The 23038-nt window shown below is 40.3% G+C and overlaps 1 protein-coding gene and 1 pseudogene across 1 annotated transcript in view; both read right to left on the reverse strand.

Annotated features, from left to right (window-relative positions):
* Positions 1-19124, reverse strand: part of LOC138771931 (protein-glutamine gamma-glutamyltransferase 6-like) — a 67382-nt gene extending 48258 nt beyond the window's left edge. Inside the window, exons 1-5 of the mRNA XM_069951934.1 lie at positions 19092-19124; positions 18653-18734; positions 8591-8709; positions 7510-7620; positions 6306-6477 (exon numbers count right to left, since the gene is read on the reverse strand). Coding sequence (XP_069808035.1) covers positions 6306-6477; positions 7510-7620; positions 8591-8709; positions 18653-18734; positions 19092-19124 — 517 coding nt within the window. The remainder of the gene's footprint in view (positions 1-6305; positions 6478-7509; positions 7621-8590; positions 8710-18652; positions 18735-19091) is intronic.
* Positions 19125-21491: 2367 nt separating this feature from the next.
* Positions 21492-23038, reverse strand: part of LOC138771932 (protein-glutamine gamma-glutamyltransferase E-like) — an 82255-nt pseudogene continuing 80708 nt past the window's right edge.

The following is a 23038-nucleotide window of genomic DNA, read 5'->3' on the forward strand; positions in this document are numbered from 1 at the left end:
GGTGGTCTATATATAACTGGGGGAGCACACAGGTGTCTGTATACTACTTGTGAGGCACACAGGTGGTCTATATATAACTGGGGGAGCACACAGGTGTCTGTATACTACTTGTGAGGCACACAGGTGGTCTATATATAACTGGGGGAGCACACAGGTGTCTGTATACTACTTGTGAGGCACACAGGTGGTCTATATAATACTGGTGGGGCACACAGGGGGTCTATATACTACTGGGGGAACCACACAGGGGGTTTATATACTACTGGAGGAGCACACAGGAGGTCTATATCCAAGTGGGGGAGCACACAGGAGGTCTATATCCAAGTGGGGGAGCACACATGGGGGCTAAATACCCCTAAGGGAGCACAGAGGGGGCCTATATACTAGTGGGGAGCACACAGGGGGTATATACAACTGGGGGCAGCACACAGGGGGTCTATATACAACTGGGGCAGCACACAGGAGGTCTATATACTTCTGGGGGAGCTCATGGGGGGGCTATATATAACTGGGGGAACACACAGGGGTCTATATACTACTGGGGGAAGCAAACAAGGGGTATATACTACTGGGGGCAGGACACAAGGGGTATATACTATTGGGGGCAGCACACAAGGAGTATATATTAGTGGCGGTAGTGCACAAGGGGTATATACTTCTGGGGGCAACACACAGCGGTCTATTGCTTTGGAATGCGTGTCGAGGGGGGGGCCCAGACATAGCTTCGCTTGGGGCCCCAGAAATGCCAAGACCGCCCCTGGTGATGGGCTGCTGCTATTGTTCCTGTAGTGATGGGCTGCTGCTATTGTTCCTGTAGTGATGGGCTGCTGCTATTGTTCCTGTGGTGCCGGGCGGTGGCTATTGTTCCTGTAGTGATGGGCTGCTGCTATTGTTCCTGTAGTGATGGGCTGCTGCTATTGTTCCTGTGGTGCCGGGCGGTGGCTATTGTCCCTGTAGTGATGGGCTGCTGCTATTGTTCCTGTAGTGATGGGCTGCTGCTATTGTTCCTGTAGTGATGGGCTGCTGCTATTGTTCCTGTAGTGATGGGCTGCGGCTATTGTTCCTGTAGTGATGGGCTGCTGCTATTGTTCCTGTGGTGCCGGGCGGTGGCTATTGTTCCTGTAGTGATGGGCTGCTGCTATTGTTCCTGTGGTGCGGGGCGGGGGCTATTGTTCCTGTAGTGATGGGCTGCTGCTATTGTTCCTGTAGTGATGGGCTGCGGCTATTGTTCCTGTGGTGCCGGGCGGTGGCTATTGTTCCTGTAGTGATGGGCTGCTGCTATTGTTCCTGTAGTGATGGGCTGCTGCTATTGTTCCTGTAGTGATGGGCTGCTGCTATTGTTCCTGTAGTGATGGGCGGTGGCTATTGTTCCTGTAGTGATGGGCGGTGGCTATTGTTCCTGTAGTGATGGGCGGTGGCTATTGTTCCTGTAGTGATGGGCTGCGGCTATTGTTCCTGTAGTGATGGGCTGCTGCTATTGTTCCTGTAGTGATGGGCTGCTGCTATTGTTCCTGTAGTGATGGGCTGCGGCTATTGTTCCTGTAGTGATGGGCTGCTGCTATTGTTCCTGTAGTGATGGGCTGCTGCTATTGTTCCTATAGTGATGGGCTGCTGCTATTGTTCCTGTAGTGATGGGCTGCTGCTATTGTTCCTGTGGTGCCGGGCGGGGGCTATTGTTCCTGTAGTGATGGGCTGCTGCTATTGTTCCTGTAGTGATGGGCGGTGGCTATTGTTCCTGTAGTGATGGGCTGCTGCTATTGTTCCTGTAGTGATGGGCTGCTGCTATTGTTCCTGTAGTGATGGGCTGCTGCTATTGTCCCTGTAGTGATGGGCTGCGGCTATTGTTCCTGTAGTGATGGGCTGCTGCTATTGTTCCTGTAGTGATGGGCTGCGGCTATTGTTCCTGTAGTGATGGGCTGCGGCTATTGTTCCTGTAGTGATGGGCTGCTGCTATTGTTCCTGTAGTGATGGGCTGCTGCTATTGTTCCTGTAGTGATGGGCTGCGGCTATTGTTCCTGTAGTGATGGGCTGCGGCTATTGTTCCTGTAGTGATGGGCTGCGGCTATTGTTCCTGTAGTGATGGGCTGCTGCTATTGTTCCTGTAGTGATGGGCTGCTGCTATTGTCCCTGTAGTGATGGGCTGCGGCTATTGTTCCTGTAGTGATGGGCTGCTGCTATTGTTCCTGTAGTGATGGGCTGCTACTATTGTTCCTGTAGTGATGGGCTGCTACTATTGTTCCTGTAGTGATGGGCGGTGGCTATTGTTCCTGTAGTGATGGGCTGCTGCTATTGTTCCTGTAGTGATGGGCTGCTGCTATTGTTCCTGTAGTGATGGGCTGCGGCTATTGTTCCTGTAGTGATGGGCTGCTGCTATTGTTCCTGTAGTGATGGCTGCTGCTATTGTTCCTATAGTGATGGGCTGCTGCTATTGTTCCTGTAGTGATGGCTGCTGCTATTGTTCCTGTGGTGCCGGGCGGTGGCTATGTTCCTGTAGTGATGGGCTGCGGCTATTGTTCCTGTAGTGATGGGCTGCTGCTATTGTTCCTGTAGTGATGGGCTGCGGCTATTGTTCCTGTAGTGATGGGCGGTGGCTATTGTTCCTGTAGTGATGGGCTGCTGCTATGTTCCTGTAGTGATGGGCTGCTGCTATTGTTCCTGTAGTGATGGCGGGCGGTGGCTATTGTTCTGTAGTGATGGGCTGCTGCTATTGTTCCTGTAGTGATGGGCTGCTGCTATTGTTCCTGTAGTGATGGCTGCTGCTATTGTTCCTGTAGTGTTGGGCTGCTGCTATTGTTCCTGTAGTGATGGGCTGCGGCTATTGTTCCTGTAGTGATGGGCTGCTGCTATTGTTCCTGTAGTGATGGGCTGCTGCTATTGTCCCTGTAGTGATGGGCTGCGGCTATTGTTCCTGTAGTGATGGGCTGCTGCTATTGTTCCTGTAGTGATGGGCTGCGGCTATTGTTCCTGTAGTGATGGGCTGCTGCTATTGTTCCTGTAGTGATGGGCTGCTGCTATTGTTCCTGTAGTGATGGGCTGCGGCTATTGTTCCTGTAGTGATGGGCTGCTGCTATTGTTCCTGTAGTGATGGGCTGCGGCTATGTTCCTGTAGTGATGGGCTGCTGCTATTGTTCCTGTAGTGATGGGCTGCTGCTATTGTCCCTGTAGTGATGGGCTGCGGCTATTGTTCCTGTAGTGATGGGCTGCTGCTATTGTTCCTGTAGTGATGGGCTGCTACTATTGTTCCTGTAGTGATGGGCTGCTACTATTGTTCCTGTAGTGATGGGCGGTGGCTATTGTTCCTGTAGTGATGGGCGGTGGCTATTGTTCCTGTAGTGATGGGCTGCGGCTATTGTTCCTGTGGTGCCGGGCGGTGGCTATTGTTCCTGTAGTGATGGGCTGCTGCTATTGTTCCTGTAGTGATGGGCGGTGGCTATTGTTCCTGTGGTGCCGGGCGGTGGCTATTGTTCCTGTAGTGATGGGCTGCTGCTATTGTTCCTGTAGTGATGGGCTGCTGCTATTGTTCCTGTAGTGATGGGCTGCTGCTATTGTTCCTGTAGTGATGGGTTGCGGCTATTGTTCCTGTAGAGATGGGCTGCGGCTATTGTTCCTGTAGTGATGGGCTGCTGCTATTGTTCCTGTAGTGATGGGCTGCTGCTATTGTTCTGTAGTGATGGGCTGCGGCTATTGTTCCTGTAGTGATGGGCTGCGGCTATTGTTCTGTAGTGATGGGCTGCTGCTATTGTTCCTGTAGTGATGGGCGGTGGCTATTGTTCCTGTAGTGATGGGCGGTGGCTATTGTTCCTGTAGTGATGGGCGGCGGCTATTGTTCCTGTAGTGATGGGCTGCTGCTATTGTTCCTGTGGTTGATGGGCTGCTGCTATTGTTCCTGTGGTGTCGGGCGGTGGCTATTGTTCCTGTAGTGATGGGCGGTGGCCATTGTTCCTCTGGTGCCCGGGCGGTGGCTATTGTTCCTGTAGTGATGGGCTGCTGCTATTGTTCCTTAGTGAATGGGCTGCTGCTATTGTTCCTGTAGTGATGGGCTGCTGCTATTGTTCCTGTAGTGATGGGCTGCGGCTATTGTTCCTGTAGTGATGGGCTGCGGCTATTGTTCCTGTAGTGATGGGCTGCTGCTATTGTTCCTGTAGTGATGGGCTGCTGCTATTGTTCCTGTGGTGCCGGGCGGTGGCTATTGTTTCCTGTAGTGATGGGCTGCTGCTATTGTTCCTGTAGTGATGGGCGGGGGCTATTGTTCCTGTAGTGATGGGCTGCTGCTATTGTTCCTGTAGTGATGGGCGGTGGCTATTGTTCCTGTAGTGATGGGCTGCTGCTATTGTTCCTGTAGTGATGGGCTGCTGCTATTGTTCCTGTGGTGCCGGGCGGTGGCTATTGTTCCTGTAGTGATGGGCTGCTGCTATTGTTCCTGTAGTGATGGGCGGTGGCTATTGTTCCTGTAGTGATGGGCTGCTGCTATTGTTCCTGTAGTGATGGGCGGTGGCTATTGTTCCTGTAGTGATGGGCTGCTGCTATTGTTCCTGTAGTGATGGGCTGCTGCTATTGTTCCTGTAGGATGGGCTGCTGCTGTATTGTTCCTGTGGTGCCGGGCAGGTGGCTATTGTTCCTTGTCGTGATGGGCTGCTGCTATTGTTCCTGTAGTGATGGGCTGCGGCTATTGTTCCTGTAGTGATGGGCTGCTGCTATTGTTCCTGTGGTGTGGGTGCTGCTATTGTTCCTGTAGTGATGGGCTGCAGCTATTGTTCCTGTGGGTCGTCGGGCGGTGGCTATTGTTCCTGTAGTCATGGGCTGCTACTATTGTTCCTGTAGTGATGGGCTGGGTGGCTATTGTTCCTGTAGTGATGGCTGCTGCTATTGTTCCTGTAGTGATGGGCTGCGGCTATTGTTCCTGTAGTGATGGGCTGCGGCTATTGTTCCTGTAGTGATGGGCTGCTGCTATTGTTCCTGTAGTGATGGGCTGCGGCTATTTGTTCCTGTAGTGATGGGCTGCGGCTATTGTTCCTGTAGTGATGGGCTGCTGCTATTGTTCCTGTAGTGATGGGCTGCTGCTATTGTTCCTGTAGTGATGGGCTGCGGTCTATTGTTCCTGTAGTGATGGGCTGCTGCTATGTTCCTGTGGTGATGGGCTGCTGCTATTGTTTCCTGTGGTGCCGGGGCGGTGGCTATTGTTCCTGTAGTGATGGGCTGCTGCTATTGTTCCTGTAGTGATGGGCTGCTGCTATTGTTCCTGTAGTGATGGGCGGTGGCTATTGTTCCTGTAGTGATGGGCTGCTGCTATTGTTCCTGTAGTGATGGGCTGCTGCTATTGTTCACTGTAGTGAGGGCTGCTGCTATTGTTCCTGTAGTGATGGGCTGCGGCTATTGTTCCTGTAGTGATGGGCTGCGGCTATTGTTCCTGTAGTGATGGGCTGCTGCTATTGTCCCTGTAGTGATGGGCTGCTGCTATTGTTCCTGTAGTGATGGGCTGGGCTATTGTTCTGTAGTGATGGGGCTGCTGCTATTGTTCCTGTAGTGATGGGCTGATGCTATTGTTCCTGTTGTGCCGGGCGGGGCTATTGTTCCTGTAGTGATGGGCTGCTGCTATGCTCCTGTAGTGATGGGCTGTGCTATTGTTTCCTGTAGTGATGGTCTGCGCTATTGTTCCTGTAGTGATGGGCTGCTGCTATTGTCCTGTGGTGATGGGCTGCGGCTATTGTTCCTGTAGTGATTGGGCTGCGGCATATTGTTTTTCCCTGTATTGATGCGGCTGCTGCTATTGTTCCTGTAGTGATGGGCTGCTGCTATTGTTCCTGTAGTGATGGGCTGCTGCTATTGTTCCTGTAGTGATGGGCTGCTGCTATTGTTCCTGTAGTGATGGGCTGCTGCTATTGTTCCTGTAGTGATGGGCTGCTGCTATTGTTCCTGTGGTTGCATTTTAGGTTAGAGAATTATTAGGCAGAGAGATCAATATTTGCTTATTACTGATTTACCTCTGTAACCTACATAAGAACGTCCTGAAGGAGGAGACTGGTATAAAGCCCAGGCAGCTGCCGGCACAAGGCTTCCTAATTATTACTATTTATTACAATAGCTGGAGGGGGAAGCTACGGTGGTGTTGGCTAACCTGGGGCTGATGTATAGACACATATATATATATACACTGTATGCTCTGGCCATGGACAATAGTGGTGCTGTATGGGGAGAAGATACTACGTAACACCTTACCCTTTCTATCAGTTTTATCACTATAAGTTTACAAAAGAGACCTAGTATTTTGTATAGTAAAGAAATATTCACAATGACAATGTCTGTACCTGTGCACAGGACCCCAGCAAAGACCCAGCACTGGCCATAGCGCACGGGACCGCTGGCCGACCACTTCCTCAGGATTTCCACACTTCCTGTCCAGCTTAGTGGACTATTCCCATCGGCGTATTTCCCACTCCAGTTACCCACCAGCACTCCATTGTCATCATTACTGTTAATCTGATCACAAACAAAAGGATAGAATACTATATATATATATATATATATATATATAGTAGAGAAGGAGCAGTATATGAGCAATATACATACAATTAAAAACAGTGAACCTGTTAAACTAAAGCTTTGATGTGTCCTTGGGGCGAGTGGAAAGCTTATGAGTTGGGGTACAAGTGTCCCGATCCTGATGAGTAGACTGAGTGGGGAGCGCACACTCCTCCCCCTCCTCTGTGTCTATGAGGTCTGGACAGCCATAGATGTGAATTGGTCTCCATCCAGGTCATGTGACACTGAGCTGGGAGAGAACTCACTTAGCGTGCTCTTCTCCTGGCTCATTCTTGGGATCAGTCAGGATCTCTATGACATACAAAAATATATTGTCTGGATACTAAGTGACCCCAACAGAAGAAAGCGGGTATAATGTAATGTTGGGAAGGGATTTTTTTCCAAATAACATACTTGGACAAAGGGTTGTTCTATCTTGCCCCTGGTCAATACTAAAAAACAGGATTGTTTGGATTCTCTTTTATAACTTTATAAACTATGTACCTGTTACTTTACTGCCAACTTACCATTTTACTGCAGATGGGGTCATACGTATGCCTTACCATTGCACTGCAGATGGGGTCATACGTATGCCTTACCATTACACTGCAGATGGGTCGTACGTATGCTATACCATTGCACTGCAGATGGGGTCATACGTATGCCTTACCATTGCACTGCAGATGGGGTCATACGTATGCTATACCATTACACTGCAGACTCTTGATGTTTCGGGTCATACGTATGCCTTACCATTACACTGCAGATGGGGTCATACGTATGCCTTACCATTACACTGCCGATGGGTCATACGTATGCTATACCATTACACTGCAAACTCTTGATGTTTGGGGTCATACGTATGCCTTACCATTACACTGCCGATGGGTCATACGTATGCTATACCATTACACTGCAAACTCTTGATGTTTGGGGTCATACACTATGCCTTACCATTACACTGCAGATGGGGTCATACGTATGCCTTACCATTGCACTGCAGACTCTTGATACTTGTTTGGGGTCACAGAGAAGAGGAAGATTCACTGTTGTTTGCTTCTGCAAAATGGTTAAACAGATCTGCAGAATTCCATCTTCAAACTGTATGAAATGAAAAGGAACAATAATCACCAATCTACAGCAATGGCAAATCTTGTAGGTTTATAGAGTGGAAGAAGAAGGTCCCACAAGGACAACCCCGTCTAGGCTAAGAATGCCCAGAAGAATATATTCCCCCACTGTTTTTGGCAGTATTACATAACTTGATAAAATCCTCCTAATTATAATAATATAATACGACAGTTTTTTCAGCTCCTTTTATAGTTGGGTTTTATCTTCCTCTTAGTTTATAGTCGGTTACTTTTTATCCAGTGATTTATCTTCTCCTTAGTTTATAGTCGGTTACTTTTTATCCAGTGATTTATCTTCCTCTTAGTTTATAGTCGGTTACATTTTATCCAGTGATTTATCTTCTCCTTAGTTTATAGTCGGTTGCTTTTTATCCAGTGATTTATCTTCCTCTTAGTTTATAGTCGGTACTTTTTATCCAGTGATTTATCTTCCTCTAGTTTATAGTCGGTTACATTTTATCCAGTGATTTATCTTCCTCTTAGTTTATAGTCGGTTACATTTTATCCAGTGATTTATCTTCCTCTTAGTTTATAGTCGGTTACATTTTATCCAGTGATTTATCTTCCTCTTAGTTTATAGTCGGTTACTTTTCATTCAGTGATTTATCTTCCTCTTAGTTTATAGTCGGTTACTTTTCATCCAGTGATTTATCTTCTGGGAAGGACAATTCTATTTTGTAACCGATACGTTAGTAATACGCCGTTCTAAAGGTTCTACAAATGTCAAAATAAAACCGTGTGTGAAACGGTGGGGGAAAAGTGACAGTCTTTTTGTAAAAACTGGTCGTAATTAATGAGCATTTTTATTATTTTTATGCCTATATTTAATTGTGGCTAATTCCCGTAGACCTCATTGGAGCAGGTTATTATATTGAAAAAAACAGCTGTATTTGGTATTATTATACTGTGTTTGACCATAGCCTCACATTATGCTTTATTACCTGCCCCAGGTTCCAACCCGTCTCCCCAATTCTGTTTTCATTTCCACAATACACAATGGTGCTGTCACTCAGGACGTATTCCTGCTTTTCTAGATCATCTTTCAGGTAGACGTCATCTTCTAAAAGGAGAAGTGAAGGACGAGAGACATGTATAAGGAAGAGACATGCGTAAGGACGAGAGACATGTATAAGGAAGAGACATGCGTAAGGACGAGAGACATGTATAAGGAAGAGACATGCGTAAGGATGAGAGACATGTATAAGGAAGAGACATGCGTAAGGACAAGAGACGTGTATAAGGAAGAGACATGCGTAAGGACAAGAGACGTGTATAAGGAAGAGACATGCGTAAGGATGAGAGACGTATATAAGGAAGAGACATGCGTAAGGATGAGAGACGTATATAAGGAAGAGACATGCGTAAGGACAAGAGACGTGTATAAGTAAGAGACATGCGTAAGGACAAGAGACGTGTATAAGGAAGAGACATGCGTAAGGACAAGAGACGTGTATAAGGAAGAGACATGCGTAAGGACAAGAGACGTGTATAAGGAAGAGACATGCGTAAGGACAAGAGACATGTATAAGGAAGAGACATGCGTAAGGACAAGAGACTGTGTATAAGGAAGGACATGCGTAAGGACAAGAGACGTGTATAAGGAAGAGACATGCGTAAGGAGAAGAGACGTGTATAAGGAAGAGACATGCGTAAGGACAAGAGACGTATATAAGGAAGAGACATGCGTAAGGACAAGAGACATGTATAAGGAAGAGACATGCGTAAGGATGAGACATGCGTAAGGACAAGAGACGTGTATAAGGAAGAGACATGCGTAAGGACAAGAGACGTTTATAAGGAAGAGACATGCGTAAGGATGAGAGACATGTATAAGGAAGAGACATGCGTAAGGATGAGAGACATGTATAAGGAAGAGACATGCGTAAGGACAAGAGACATGTATAAGGAAAGACAAGAGACATGCGTAAGGACAAGAGACGTGTATAAGGAAGAGACATGCGTAAGGATGAGAGACATGTATAAGGAAGAGAAATGCGTAAGGACAAGAGACGTGTATAAGGAAGAGACATGCGTAAGGACAAGAGACGTGTAAGGAAGAGACATGCGTAAGGACAAGAGACATGTATAAGGAAGAGACATGCGTAAGGACAAGAGACATGTATAAGAAGAGACATGCGTAAGGACGAGAGACATGTATAAGGAAGAGACATGCGTAAGGACAAGAGCGTGTATAAGGAAGAGACATGCGTAAGGACAAGAGACGTGTATAAGGAAGAGACACATGTATAAGGAAGAGACATGCGTAAGGATGAGAGACATGTATAAGGAAGAGAAATGCGTAAGGACAAGAGACGTGTATAAGGAAGAGACATGCGTAAGGACAAGAGACATGTATAAGGAAGAGACATGCGTAAGGACAAGAGACATGTATAAGGAAGAGACATGCGTAAGGATGAGAGACATGTATAAGGAAGAGACATGCGTAAGGACAAGAGACGTGTATAAGGAAGAGACATGCGTAAGGACAAGAGACGTGTATAAGGAAGAGACATGCGTAAGGACAAGAGACGTGTATAAGGAAGAGACATGCGTAAGGACAAGAGACGTATATAAGGAAGAGACATGCGTAAGGACAAGAGACATGTATAAGGAAGAGACATGCGTAAGGATGAGACATGCGTAAGGACAAGAGACGTGTATAAGGAAGAGACATGCGTAAGGACAAGAGACGTATATAAGGAAGAGACATGCGTAAGGATGAGAGACATGTATAAGGAAGAGACATGCGTAAGGATGAGAGACATGTATAAGGAAGAGACATGCGTAAGGATGAGAGACATGTATAAGGAAGAGACATGCGTAAGGACAAGAGACATGTATAAGGAAGAGACATGCGTAAGGATGAGAGACATGTATAAGGAAGAGACATGCGTAAGGATGAGAGACATGTATAAGGAAGAGAAATGCGTAAGGACAAGAGACGTGTATAAGGAAGAGACATGCGGAAGGACAAGAGACATGTATAAGGAAGAGACATGCGTAAGGACAAGAGACGTGTATAAGTAAGAGACATGCGTAAGGACAAGAGACGTGTATAAGGAAGAGACGTGCGTAAGGACAAGAGACGTGTATAAGGAAGAGAAATGCTTAAGGATAAGAGACGTGTATAAGGAAGAGACATGCGTAAGGACAAGAGAGGAATACAAGGAAGAGACCTATATAGGGACAAGTGACTGTTATATTGGTTCTGTAGTTACTGTATTTGTTTTAGCTCTAGATAGACAATAGATAGATAGATAGATAGATAGATAGGAGATAGATAGATAGGAGATAGATAGATAGGAGATAGATAGATAGGAGATAGATAGATAGGAGATAGATAGATAGATAGATAGATAGATAGGAGATAGATAGATAGGAGATAGATAGATAGATAGATAGATAGATAGATAGATAGGAGATAGATAGATAGGAGATAGATAGATAGATAGATAGGAGATAGATAGGAGATAGATAGATAGGAGATAGATAGATAGGAGATAGATAGATAGATAGATAGATAGATAGGAGATAGATAGATAGGAGATAGATAGATAGGAGATAGATAGATAGATAGATAGATAGATAGATAGATAGATAGGAGATAGATAGATAGGAGATAGATAGATAGGAGATAGATAGATAGGAGATAGATAGATAGATAGATAGATAGATAGATAGATAGGAGATAGATAGATAGATAGGAGATAGATAGATAGATAGATAGATAGATAGATAGATAGATAGGAGATAGATAGATAGATAGATAGATAGATAGATAGATAGATAGGAGATAGATAGATAGGAGATAGATAGATAGATAGATAGATAGGAGATAGATAGATAGATAGATAGATAGATAGATAGATAGGAGATAGATAGATAGATAGGAGATAGATAGATAGATAGATAGATAGATAGATAGATAGGAGATAGATAGGAGATAGATAGATAGATAGATAGATAGATAGATAGGAGATAGATAGATAGATAGGAGATAGATAGATAGATAGAAGACTATAGATAGATAGAAGACTATAGATAGATACAAGACTATAGATAGATAGATAGATAGGAGACTATAGATAGATAGATAGATAGATAGAAGACTATAGATAGATAGGAGACTATAGATAGATAGAAGACTATAGATAGATAGAAGACTATAGATAGAAGACTATAGATAGATAGAAGACTATAGATAGATAGAAGACTATAGATAGAAGACTATAGATAGATAGGAGACTATAGATAGATAGGAGGACTATAGATAAATAGAAGACTATAGATAGATAGGAGACTATAGATAGATAGATAGATAGATAGATAGGAGACTATAGATAGATAGATAGAAGACTATAGATAGATAGATAGATAGAAGACTATAGATAGATAGGAGACTATAGATAGATAGAAGACTATAGATAGATAGATAGATAGGAGACTATAGATAGACAGATAGATAGATAGATAGATAGAAGACTATAGATAGATAGGAGACTATAGATAGATAGATAGATAGAAGACTATAGATAGATAGAAGACTATAGATAGATAGGAGACTATAGATAGATAGAAGACTATAGATAGATAGAAGACTATAGATAGATAGAAGACTATAGATAGAAGACTATAGATAGATAGAAGACTATAGATAGATAGATAGATAGATAGGAGACTATAGATAGATAGAAGACTATAGATAGATAGGAGACTATAGATAGATAGAAGACTATAGATAGATAGGAGACTATAGATAGATAGGAGACTATAGATAGATAGGAGACTATAGATAGATAGAAGACTATAGATAGATAGGGGACTATAGATAGATAGATAGAAGATAGCTAGATAGATAGAAGACTATAGATAGAAGGAGACTATAGATAGATAGAAGACTATAGATAGATAGGAGACTATAGATAGTAGAGACTATAGATAGATAGCGAGACTATAGATAGATAGAAGACTATAGATAGATAGAAGACTATAGATAGATTAGGAGACTATAGATAGATAGAAGACTATAGATAGATAGAAGACTATAGATAGATAGGAGACTATAGATAGATAGAAGACTATAGATAGATAGAAGACTATAGATAGATAGGAGACTATAGATAGATAGAAGACTATAGATAGATAGAAGACTATAGATAGATAGAAGACTATAGATAGATAGAAGACTATAGATAGAAGACTATAGATAGATAGAAGACTATAGATAGATAGATAGATAGATAGATAGGAGACTATAGATAGATAGAAGACTATAGATAGATAGGAGACTATAGATAGATAGGAGACTATAGATAGATAGGAGACTATAGATAGATAGAAGACTATAGATAGATAGGAGACTATAGATAGATAGAAGACTATAGATAGATAGGAGACTATAGATAGATAGAAGACTATAGATAGATAGGAGACTATAGATAGATAGAAGACTATAGATAGATAGAAGACTATAGATAGATAGAAGACTATAGATAGATAGATAGATAGATAGATAGATAGAAGACTATAGATAGATAGATAGAAGACTATAGATAGATAGGAGACTATAGATAGATAGAAGACTATAGATAGATAGGAGACTATAGATAGATAGGAGACTATAGATAGATAGAGACTATAGATAGATAGGAGACTATAGATAGATAGAGGACTATAGATAGATAGGAAGACTATAGATAGATAGAAGACTATAGATAGTATAGAAGACTATAGATAGATAGGAGACTATAGATAGATAGAAGGACTATAGATAGATAGGAGACTATAGATAGATAGAAGACTATAGATAGATAGATAGATAGATAGAAGACTATAGATAGATAGATAGATAGATAGATAGATAGATAGAAGACTATAGATAGATAGATAGAAGACTATAGATAGATAGATAGATAGATAGGAGACTATAGATAGATAGAAGACTATAGATAGATAGGAGACTATAGATAGACAGATAGATAGATAGATAGATAGATAGATAGAAGACTATAGATAGATAGGAGACTATAGATAGATAGATAGATAGAAGACTATAGATAGATAGGAGACTATAGATAGATAGAAGACTATAGATAGATAGAAGACTATAGATAGAAGACTATAGATAGATAGAAGACTATAGATAAATAGAAGACTATAGATAGATAGAAGACTATAGATAGATAGATAGATAGAAGACTATAGATAGATAGAAGACTATAGATAGATAGAAGACTATAGATAGATAGGAGACTATAGATAGATAGATAGATAGATAGATAGAAGACTATAGATAGATAGAAGACTATAGATAGATAGGAGACTATAGATAGATAGATAGACTATAGATAGATAGAAGACTATAGATAGATAGAAGACTAAAGATAGAAGACTATAGATAGGAGACTATAGATAGATAGAAGACTATAGATAGATAGATAGATAGATAGATAGATAGATAGAAGACTATAGATAGATAGGAGACTATAGATAGATAGATAGATAGACAGACAGATAGATAGATAGATAGATAGAAGACTATAGATAGATAGATAGAAGACTATAGATAGATAGAAGACTATAGATAGATAGAAGACTATAGATAGATAGATAGATAGATAGATAGAAGACTATAGATAGATAGATAGATAGAAGACTATAGATAGATAGGAGACTATAGATAGATAGAAGACTATAGATAGATAGAAGACTATAGATAGATAGAAGACTATAGATAGATAGGAGACTATAGATAGTCAGATAGATAGATAGATAGATAGATAGATAGAGACTATAGATAGATAGGAGACTATAGATAGATAGATAGATAGAAGACTATAGATAGATAGAAGACTATAGATAGATAGAAGACTATAGATAGATAGGAGACTATAGATAGAAGACTATAGATAGATAGGAGACTATAGATAGATAGAAGACTATAGATAGATAGATAGATAGATAGAAGACTATAGATAGATAGATAGATAGATAGATAGAAGACTATAGATAGATAGGAGATAGATAGATAGATAGGGGACTATAGATAGATAGAAGACTATAGATAGATAGAAGACTATAGATAGAAGACTATACATAGATAGAAGACTATAGATAGATAGGAGACTATAGATAGATAGATAGATAGATAGATAGATAGATAGAAGACTATAGATAGATAGAAGACTATAGATAGATAGGAGACTATAGATAGATAGGAGACTATAGATAGATAGGGGACTATAGATAGATAGAAGACTATAGATAGAAGACTATAGATAGATAGAACACTATAGATAGATAGAAGACTATAGATAGATAGATAGAAGACTATAGATAGATAGATAGAAGACTATAGATAGATAGATAGAACACTATAGATAGATAGAAGACTATAGATAGATAGAAGACTATAGATAGATAGAAGACTATAGATAGATAGATAGAAGACTATAGATAGATAGATAGAAGACTATAGATAGATAGATAGAAGACTATAGATACATAGATAGAAGACTATAGATAGATAGATAGAAGACTATAGATAGATAGAACACTATAGATAGATAGAAGAAGACTATAGATAGATAGATAGAAGACTATAGATAGATAGGACATAGATAGATAGATAGATAGGGGACTATAGATAGAATACTATAGATAGATAGAAGACTATAGATAGATAGGAGACTATAGATAGATAGAAGACTATAGATAGATAGGAGACTATAGATAGATAGATAGATAGATAGATAGGAGACTATAGATAGATAGGAGACTATAGATAGATAGAAGACTATAGATAGATAGGAGACTATAGATAGATAGATAGATAGAAGACTATAGATAGAAGACTATAGATAGATAGGAGACTATAGATAGATAGATAGATAGAAGACTATAGATAGATAGAAGACTATAGATAGATAGAAGACTATAGATAGATAGGAGACTATAGATAGATAGTAGATAGATAGATAGATAGAAGACTATAGATAGATAGGAGACTATAGATAGATAGATAGATAGAAGACTATAGATAGATAGAAGACTATAGATAGATAGATAGATAGAAGACTATAGATAGATAGAAGACTAGATAGATAGGAGACTATAGATAGATAGAGAAGACTATAGATAGATAGGAGACTATAGATAGAAGACTATAGATAGATAGAAGACTATAGATAGATAGAAGACTATAGATAGATAGATAGATAGATAGATAGATAGATAGATAGGAGACTATAGATAGATAGATAGGAGACTATAGATAGATAGAAGACTATAGATAGATAGAAGACTATAGATAGATAGAAGACTATAGATAGATAGGAGACTATAGATAGAAGACTATAGATAGATAGAAGACTATAGATAGATAGAAGACTATAGATAGATAGAAGACTATAGATAGATAGGAGACTATAGATAGAAGACTATAGATAGATAGAAGACTATAGATAGATAGAAGACTAAGATAGATAGATAGATAGATAGATAGATAGATAGATAGATAGGAGACTATAGATAGATAGATAGGAGACTATAGATAGATAGAAGACTATAGATAGATAGAAGAATAGATAGATAGATAGATAGATAGATAGGAGACTATAGATAGATAGAAGACTATAGATAGATAGGAGACTATAGATAGAAGACTATAGATAGATAGATAGATAGATAGATAGATAGGAGACTATAGATAGATAGAAGACTATAGATAGATAGGAGACTATAGATAGGAGACTATAGATAGATAGAAGACTATAGATAGATAGAAGACTATAGATAGATAGAAGACTATAGATAGATAGGAGACTATAGATAGATAGATAGATAGATAGAAGACTATAGATAGATAGGAGACTATAGATAGATAGAAGACTATAGATAGATAGGAGACTATAGATAGATAGAAGACTATAGATAGATAGGAGACTATAGATAGATAGAAGACTATAGATAGATAGAAGACTATAGATAGATAGGAGACTATAGATAGAAGACTATAGATAGATAGATAGATAGATAGATAGATAGGAGATAGATAGATAGGAGATAGATAGATAGATAGATAGGAGATAGATAGGAGATAGATAGATAGATAGATAGATAGATAGATAGATAGGAGATAGATAGATAGATAGATAGATAGATAGGAGATAGATAGATAGATAGATAGATAGATAGGAGATAGATAGGAGATAGATAGGAGATAGATAGATAGATAGATAGATAGATAGATAGATAGATAGATAGATAGGAGACTATAGATAGATAGGAGACTATAGATAGATAGAAGACTATAGATAGATAGATAGATAGATAGATAGGAGACTATAGATAGATAGATAGAAGACTATAGATAGATAGAAGACTATAGATAGATAGAAGACTATAGATAGATAGATAGATAGAAGACTATAGATAGATAGGAGGACTATAGATAGATAGATCGGGATAGATAGATAGATAGATAGATAGGAGATAGATAGATAGGAGATAGATAGATAGATAGATAGATAGGAGATAGATAGGAGATAGATAGATAGATAGATAGATAGGAGATAGATAGATAGATAGATAGATAGATAGATAGATAGATAGGAGATAGATAGATAGATAGATAGGAGATAGATAGATAGATAGATAGATAGATAGGAGATAGATAGATAGATAGGAGATAGATAGATAGATAGATAGATAGATAGGAGATAGATAGATAGATAGATAGATAGATAGGAGATAGATAGATAGGAGATAGATAGATAGATAGATAGATAGGAGATAGATAGATAGATAGGAGATAGATAGATAGGAGACAGGAGATAGATAGATAGATAGATAGATAGATAGGAGATAGATAGGAGATAGATAGATAGATAGATAGATAGGAGATAGATAGATAGATAGGAGATAGATAGATAGATAGATAGGAGATAGATAGATAGATAGATAGGAGATAGATAGATAGATAGATAGATAGATAGATAGATAGATAGAAAGATAGATACCAAAACGATATATTGGAGCAGCACAACTGAAGTCGCTGAGGTTGGGTGCCAGCAGGTATAGTCTTGACAAGACTTGCTTGATAGATATAGAAATCGCCCACAGCACACGGTTCGTATCAAAGAAAAGTGAATTTATTTCATTGTGAAACAGCACAGCAAACAGTTACATAGCGACGTTTCGACAACCTCCGTCGTCTTTTTCAAGCATAATAACATAGTGAATATCAGACCTTCTTATACAGACATGTGAATTATTAGTGTGAATCCATGATTGGTGTAGAAAGTGCACGTGATTAAGGTTTGTCTAGCAAACATCATTTCATTTACATATTATAAAAACAGTTATATCAGTGTTTATACATGTGTATAAAAAAGTGAATAAAAATAGAAATAGAAAAAGCTCGAGCCAGACGGCGAGTACATAGTAAGTCCATAGGTGAATATAAATAGTTAAATTCAGTTGAAGCAGGCTTCATCTCACCACCCATAGAGTCAGAGATCGAACCAGGGCAGCTGTCAGTGGATCATGTTGATGTTCAAACAACAAGACACCCATCAGAGTCAGGTGTAGGAGGAGCATGATAGGAGTAGTAGTGCTGGTGTTGCTCTCAGTCAGTTCAGTGATAGATCGATCACCCCAGCGGTAAAAAACACGCCAGTACCGCAATCTGTAAACACCGGTCTAACTTACCAGCCAACACGCATATCATAATTATATACACAGTTATACGCATTAGGCATTTCGTAATAAACATAGGCAATATTCGGTACTTGGGACGAATTCTTAGGAAGTGCAACACCCCAGATCATGCATTGTGTTCCGGTACCGCATCCCCGTCGTCCTGTGGCCACTCAAGCCCCTTTCCCAGAAATCACTCTATGTTGCCCAACATGCTAAAATCGTGTGTGGAATAGTGGCAAGCAACTCTCAACTTGATAATTCAAATGCTGCCTCAAATCCTTTTAAGAGGGAATAAATGCTACCTCGGTACTTATTAAAGATGCCTCGGTTCCTCTTTACATCAGTAGGTGGTGAGTGAGTCCGCTTCATAACTTCATACATTATCTAAAAAAGAAAAATATAAAATTAGTAAGATACAATAAATTATATAGAAGATCCAATATGTATAAATTTCCACCCTGGATAGTTAGTCAAGGCTACAGGAGAGACCCAGTACGTACACATCTCATCTAGTTGTGTGTTAGATGTTTTGTATTCCACATTGAGTCCGTCCGGACCCAATGCGTCAGTCTTGAATATCCACTGCAGTTCTCTTTTATGTAGTGCAAGTTGTCGATCGCCCCCTCGTGCAGGCATATCAATTCTGTCCACTATCATACATGTAAGATCGTTCTCATATGTTTGGCCTCAGTAAAATGTTTGGAGACTGGAAGATCCATTTTTTGTTTCCTGATACTATACCGATGTTGTGTTAATCTGGTTCTGAAATCCCATGTAGTCTCACCTACATAAATTTTTTTACAGGGACACCACAAAATGTATACCACATAATCAGATTTACAGTTGAGATAATGTCTAATCTTATACTCTTGTTTTGTTTTAGGATGAATGAACTCGGACCTTTTACCAAATACCTGCAGGTCACGCAACCCAGGCAAGGAAAACAACCTAAGTTACGCGATCCCAGGTAAGTTTGTGTGTCTTTTTTCTTTTTAGAGATATCCGTTTTTACTAGTTTGTCACGTAAATTTTACCCCGTCTATAGGATAAGAGAGGAGGGGTTTGAAATTCTGGGATTCCCGGGAAGCTGTGTTTTACCATGGACCAATGTTTATTTATTATATGTCCAATTTAGGGGATACATGTGTGTACGTAGATACAAAAGGGACTCTAGCCGGTTTATCATTTCTCCTTCCACCTGTCAGTAGAGTTTCTCGTTCAATTTCTGTCACACTTGTTTTACAGTCTCTAAGTAATTGCTTAGGGTACCCCCTTTCCCTAAATTGTTGGGTCATCTGATCTAAAGTTATTTCTAGGTCATCAGTTTTTTCCACTATTCTCTTGGCTCTTATCATCTGACTCTTTGGAAGAGATCTAATCATCTTCCCTGATGGCAACTGTTGTACAATAGTGTATTATTACAGTCAGTCGGTTTTGTGAAAAGGTTAGGTACCAATCTATTGTTCTCCAAGGTCATATGTATGTCCAAAAAATTCATTTTTGAATCACTACATGTACAGGGAAATTTTATGGTGTCATAATATATTCAGCATAGATGTAAATGTGTCTAAATCCGTGCGGTCGCCAGTCCAGACCACGAAGATGTCGTCGATGTAGCGCCACCAGGCCAGCACATGCTGGAAACTGGTGGGCCACATAGACGCTCTCCTCCTCAATGGATGTCATGACCAAATTTGCGAACGTGGGGGCTACATTAGCCCCATCGCCACGCCACGTGTCTGTAAATACATTTTATCATCAAAACTAAAATAATGTTGGTTAGATTCAATTCAGGAGTCGCAACACAAAATCCTGTTCTTCGGTGTTAGATGTAATTTAGGTAACATTTCTCAATCACTTTCTATCGTGGTTATGGACAGGGAAGATTATTTGAATGAAGCTTACCGTCAATTGCGGGACACACAGGTATATAGAGAGCTAGCAGGGGATCCGAAATTTAAAATTGCCGCATCTATAGAGGTGATATTGCAGGAGGCCCTGCGACATGACATTATAGATGAGAAAACTTGTGAATATCTGACTATTATACATCCCAAATTACCAATGCTATATCTATTACCCAAAATTCACAAGAATGTGGAGCACCCTCGGGGAGACCTATTGTCTCCGGACGGGACTCCATATGGAGTCACATTTCCATTTACTTGGATGGGATTTTGAGACCTTTGTATTGGAATCAAAGTCCTATCTAAGAGACTCTACACATTTCTTAATTATATCAAGATTTAGATATACCTGATGGTGCTCTGTTGGTGACGTTTGACGTGGTTAGCCTGTATACATCTATTAGACTGGACATGGGCCTAAAAGTGATTGAGAAAATGTTACCTAAATTACATCTAACACCGAAAGAACAGGATTTTGTGTTGCGACTCCTTGAATGAATCTAACCAACAAATTTAGTTTTGATGATAAAATGTATTTACAGACACGTGGCGTGGCGATGGGGGCTAATGTAGCCCCCACGTTCGCAAATTTGGTCATGACATCCATTGAGGAGGAGAGCGTCTATGTGGCCCACCAGTTCCAGCATGTGCTGGCCTGGTGGCGCTACATCGACGACATCTTCGTGGTCTGGACTGGCGACCGCACGGATTTAGACACATTTACATCTATGCTGAATAATATTGATGACACCATAAAATTTACCTGTACATGTAGTGATTCAAAAATGAATTTTTGGACATACATATGACCTTGGAGAACAATAGATTGGTACCTAACCTTTTCACAAAACCGACTGACTGTAATAATACACTATTGTACAACAGTTGCCATCCAGGGAAGATGATTAGATCTCTTCCAAAGAGTCAGATGATAAGAGCCAAGAGAATAGTGGAAAAAAACTGATGACCTAGAAATAACTTTAGATCAGATGACCCAACAATTTAGGGAAAGGGGGACCTAAGCAATTACTTAGAGATGTAAAACAAGTGTGACAGAAATTGAACGAGAAACTCTACTGACAGGTGGAAGGAAGAAATGATAAACCGGCTAGAGTCCCTTTGTATCTACGTACACACATGTATCCCCTAAAATTGGACAATATAATAAATAAACATTGGTCCATGGTAAAAACACAGCTTCCCGGGAATCCAAGAATTTCAAACCCCTCCTCTCTTATCCTATAGAGGGGGGTAAAAATTTACGTGACAAACTAGTAAAAACGGATATCTCTAAAAGAAAAAAGACACACAAAACTTACCTGGGATCGCGTAACTTAGGTTGTTTTTCCTTGCCTGGGTGCGTGACCTGCAGGTATTTGGTAAAAGGTCCGAGTTTTCATTCATCCTAAAACAAAACAAGAGTATAAGATTGACATTATCTCAACTGTAAATCTGATTATGTGGTATACATTGTGTGTGTCCCTGTAAAAAATTATGTAGGGTGAGACTACATGGGATTTCAGAACCAGATTAACACAACATCGGTATAGTATCAGGAAACAAAAAAGGATCTTCCAGTCTCCAAAACATTTACTGAGGCCAACATTAATGAGAACGATCTTAAATGTATGATAGTGGACAGAATTGATATGCCTGCACGAGGGGCGACGACAACTTGCACTACATATAAAGAGATACTGCAGTGGATATTCAAGACTGACGCATTGGGCCGGACGGACTCAATGTGGATACAAAACATCTAAACACACAACTAGATGAGAGTGTACGTACTGGGTCTCTCCTGTAGCCTTGACTAACTAATCCAGGGTGGAAATTTATACAATGGATCTTCTATAATTTATTGTATCTTACTATATTTATATTTCTTTTTTAGATAAGGAAATGAAAGTATGAAGCGACTCACCACCACCTACTGATGTAAAGAGGAACCGAGGATCTTTAATAAGTACCGGGGTAGCATTTATTCCCTCTTAAAGAGGATTTGAGGCAGCATTGAAATTATCAAGTTGAGAGTTGCTTGCCACTATTCCACACAGCGATTTTAGCATGTTGGCAACATAGAGTGATTTCTGGGAAAGGGGCTTGGAGTGGCCACAGGACGACGGAAGGATGCGGTACCGGAACACAATGCTGATCTGGGGTGTTGCACTTCCCTAAGATAATTAGTCCCAGTCCGAATATTGCCTAGGTTTATTACGAAAATGCCTAATGCGTAAACTGTGTTATAATTATGATATGCGTGTTGGCTGTAAGTTAGACCGGTGTTACAGAGCGGTACTGGCGTTGTTTTTACCGCTGGGGTGATGCGATCTATCACTGAACTGATGAGCAACACCAGCACTACTACTCCTATCATGCTCCTCCTACACCTGACTCTGATGGGGTCCTTGTTGTTTGAACATCAACATGATCCAGCTGACAGCTGCTGTTCGATCCTGACTCTATGGGTGGTGAGATGAGCCTGGATTACTGAATTTAACTATTTATATTCACCTATGGACTTACTATGTACTCGCCGTCTGGCTCGAGCTTTTCTATTTCTATTTTTTATTCACTTTTTTATACACAGTATAAACACTGATAAGAAACTGTTTTTATAATATGTGAAATGAAATGATTTTGCTAGACAAACCTAATCACGTGCACTTTCTACACCAATCAGGATATCACACTAATTAATTCACTGTATAGAAGGTTGATATTCACTATGTTTATTATAGCTTAAAAAAACGACGGAGGTTGTCGAAACGTCGCTATGTA

The sequence above is a fragment of the Dendropsophus ebraccatus genome, chromosome 14 (assembly GCF_027789765.1).
Source record: "Dendropsophus ebraccatus isolate aDenEbr1 chromosome 14, aDenEbr1.pat, whole genome shotgun sequence".
NCBI lineage: Eukaryota > Metazoa > Chordata > Amphibia > Anura > Hylidae > Dendropsophus > Dendropsophus ebraccatus.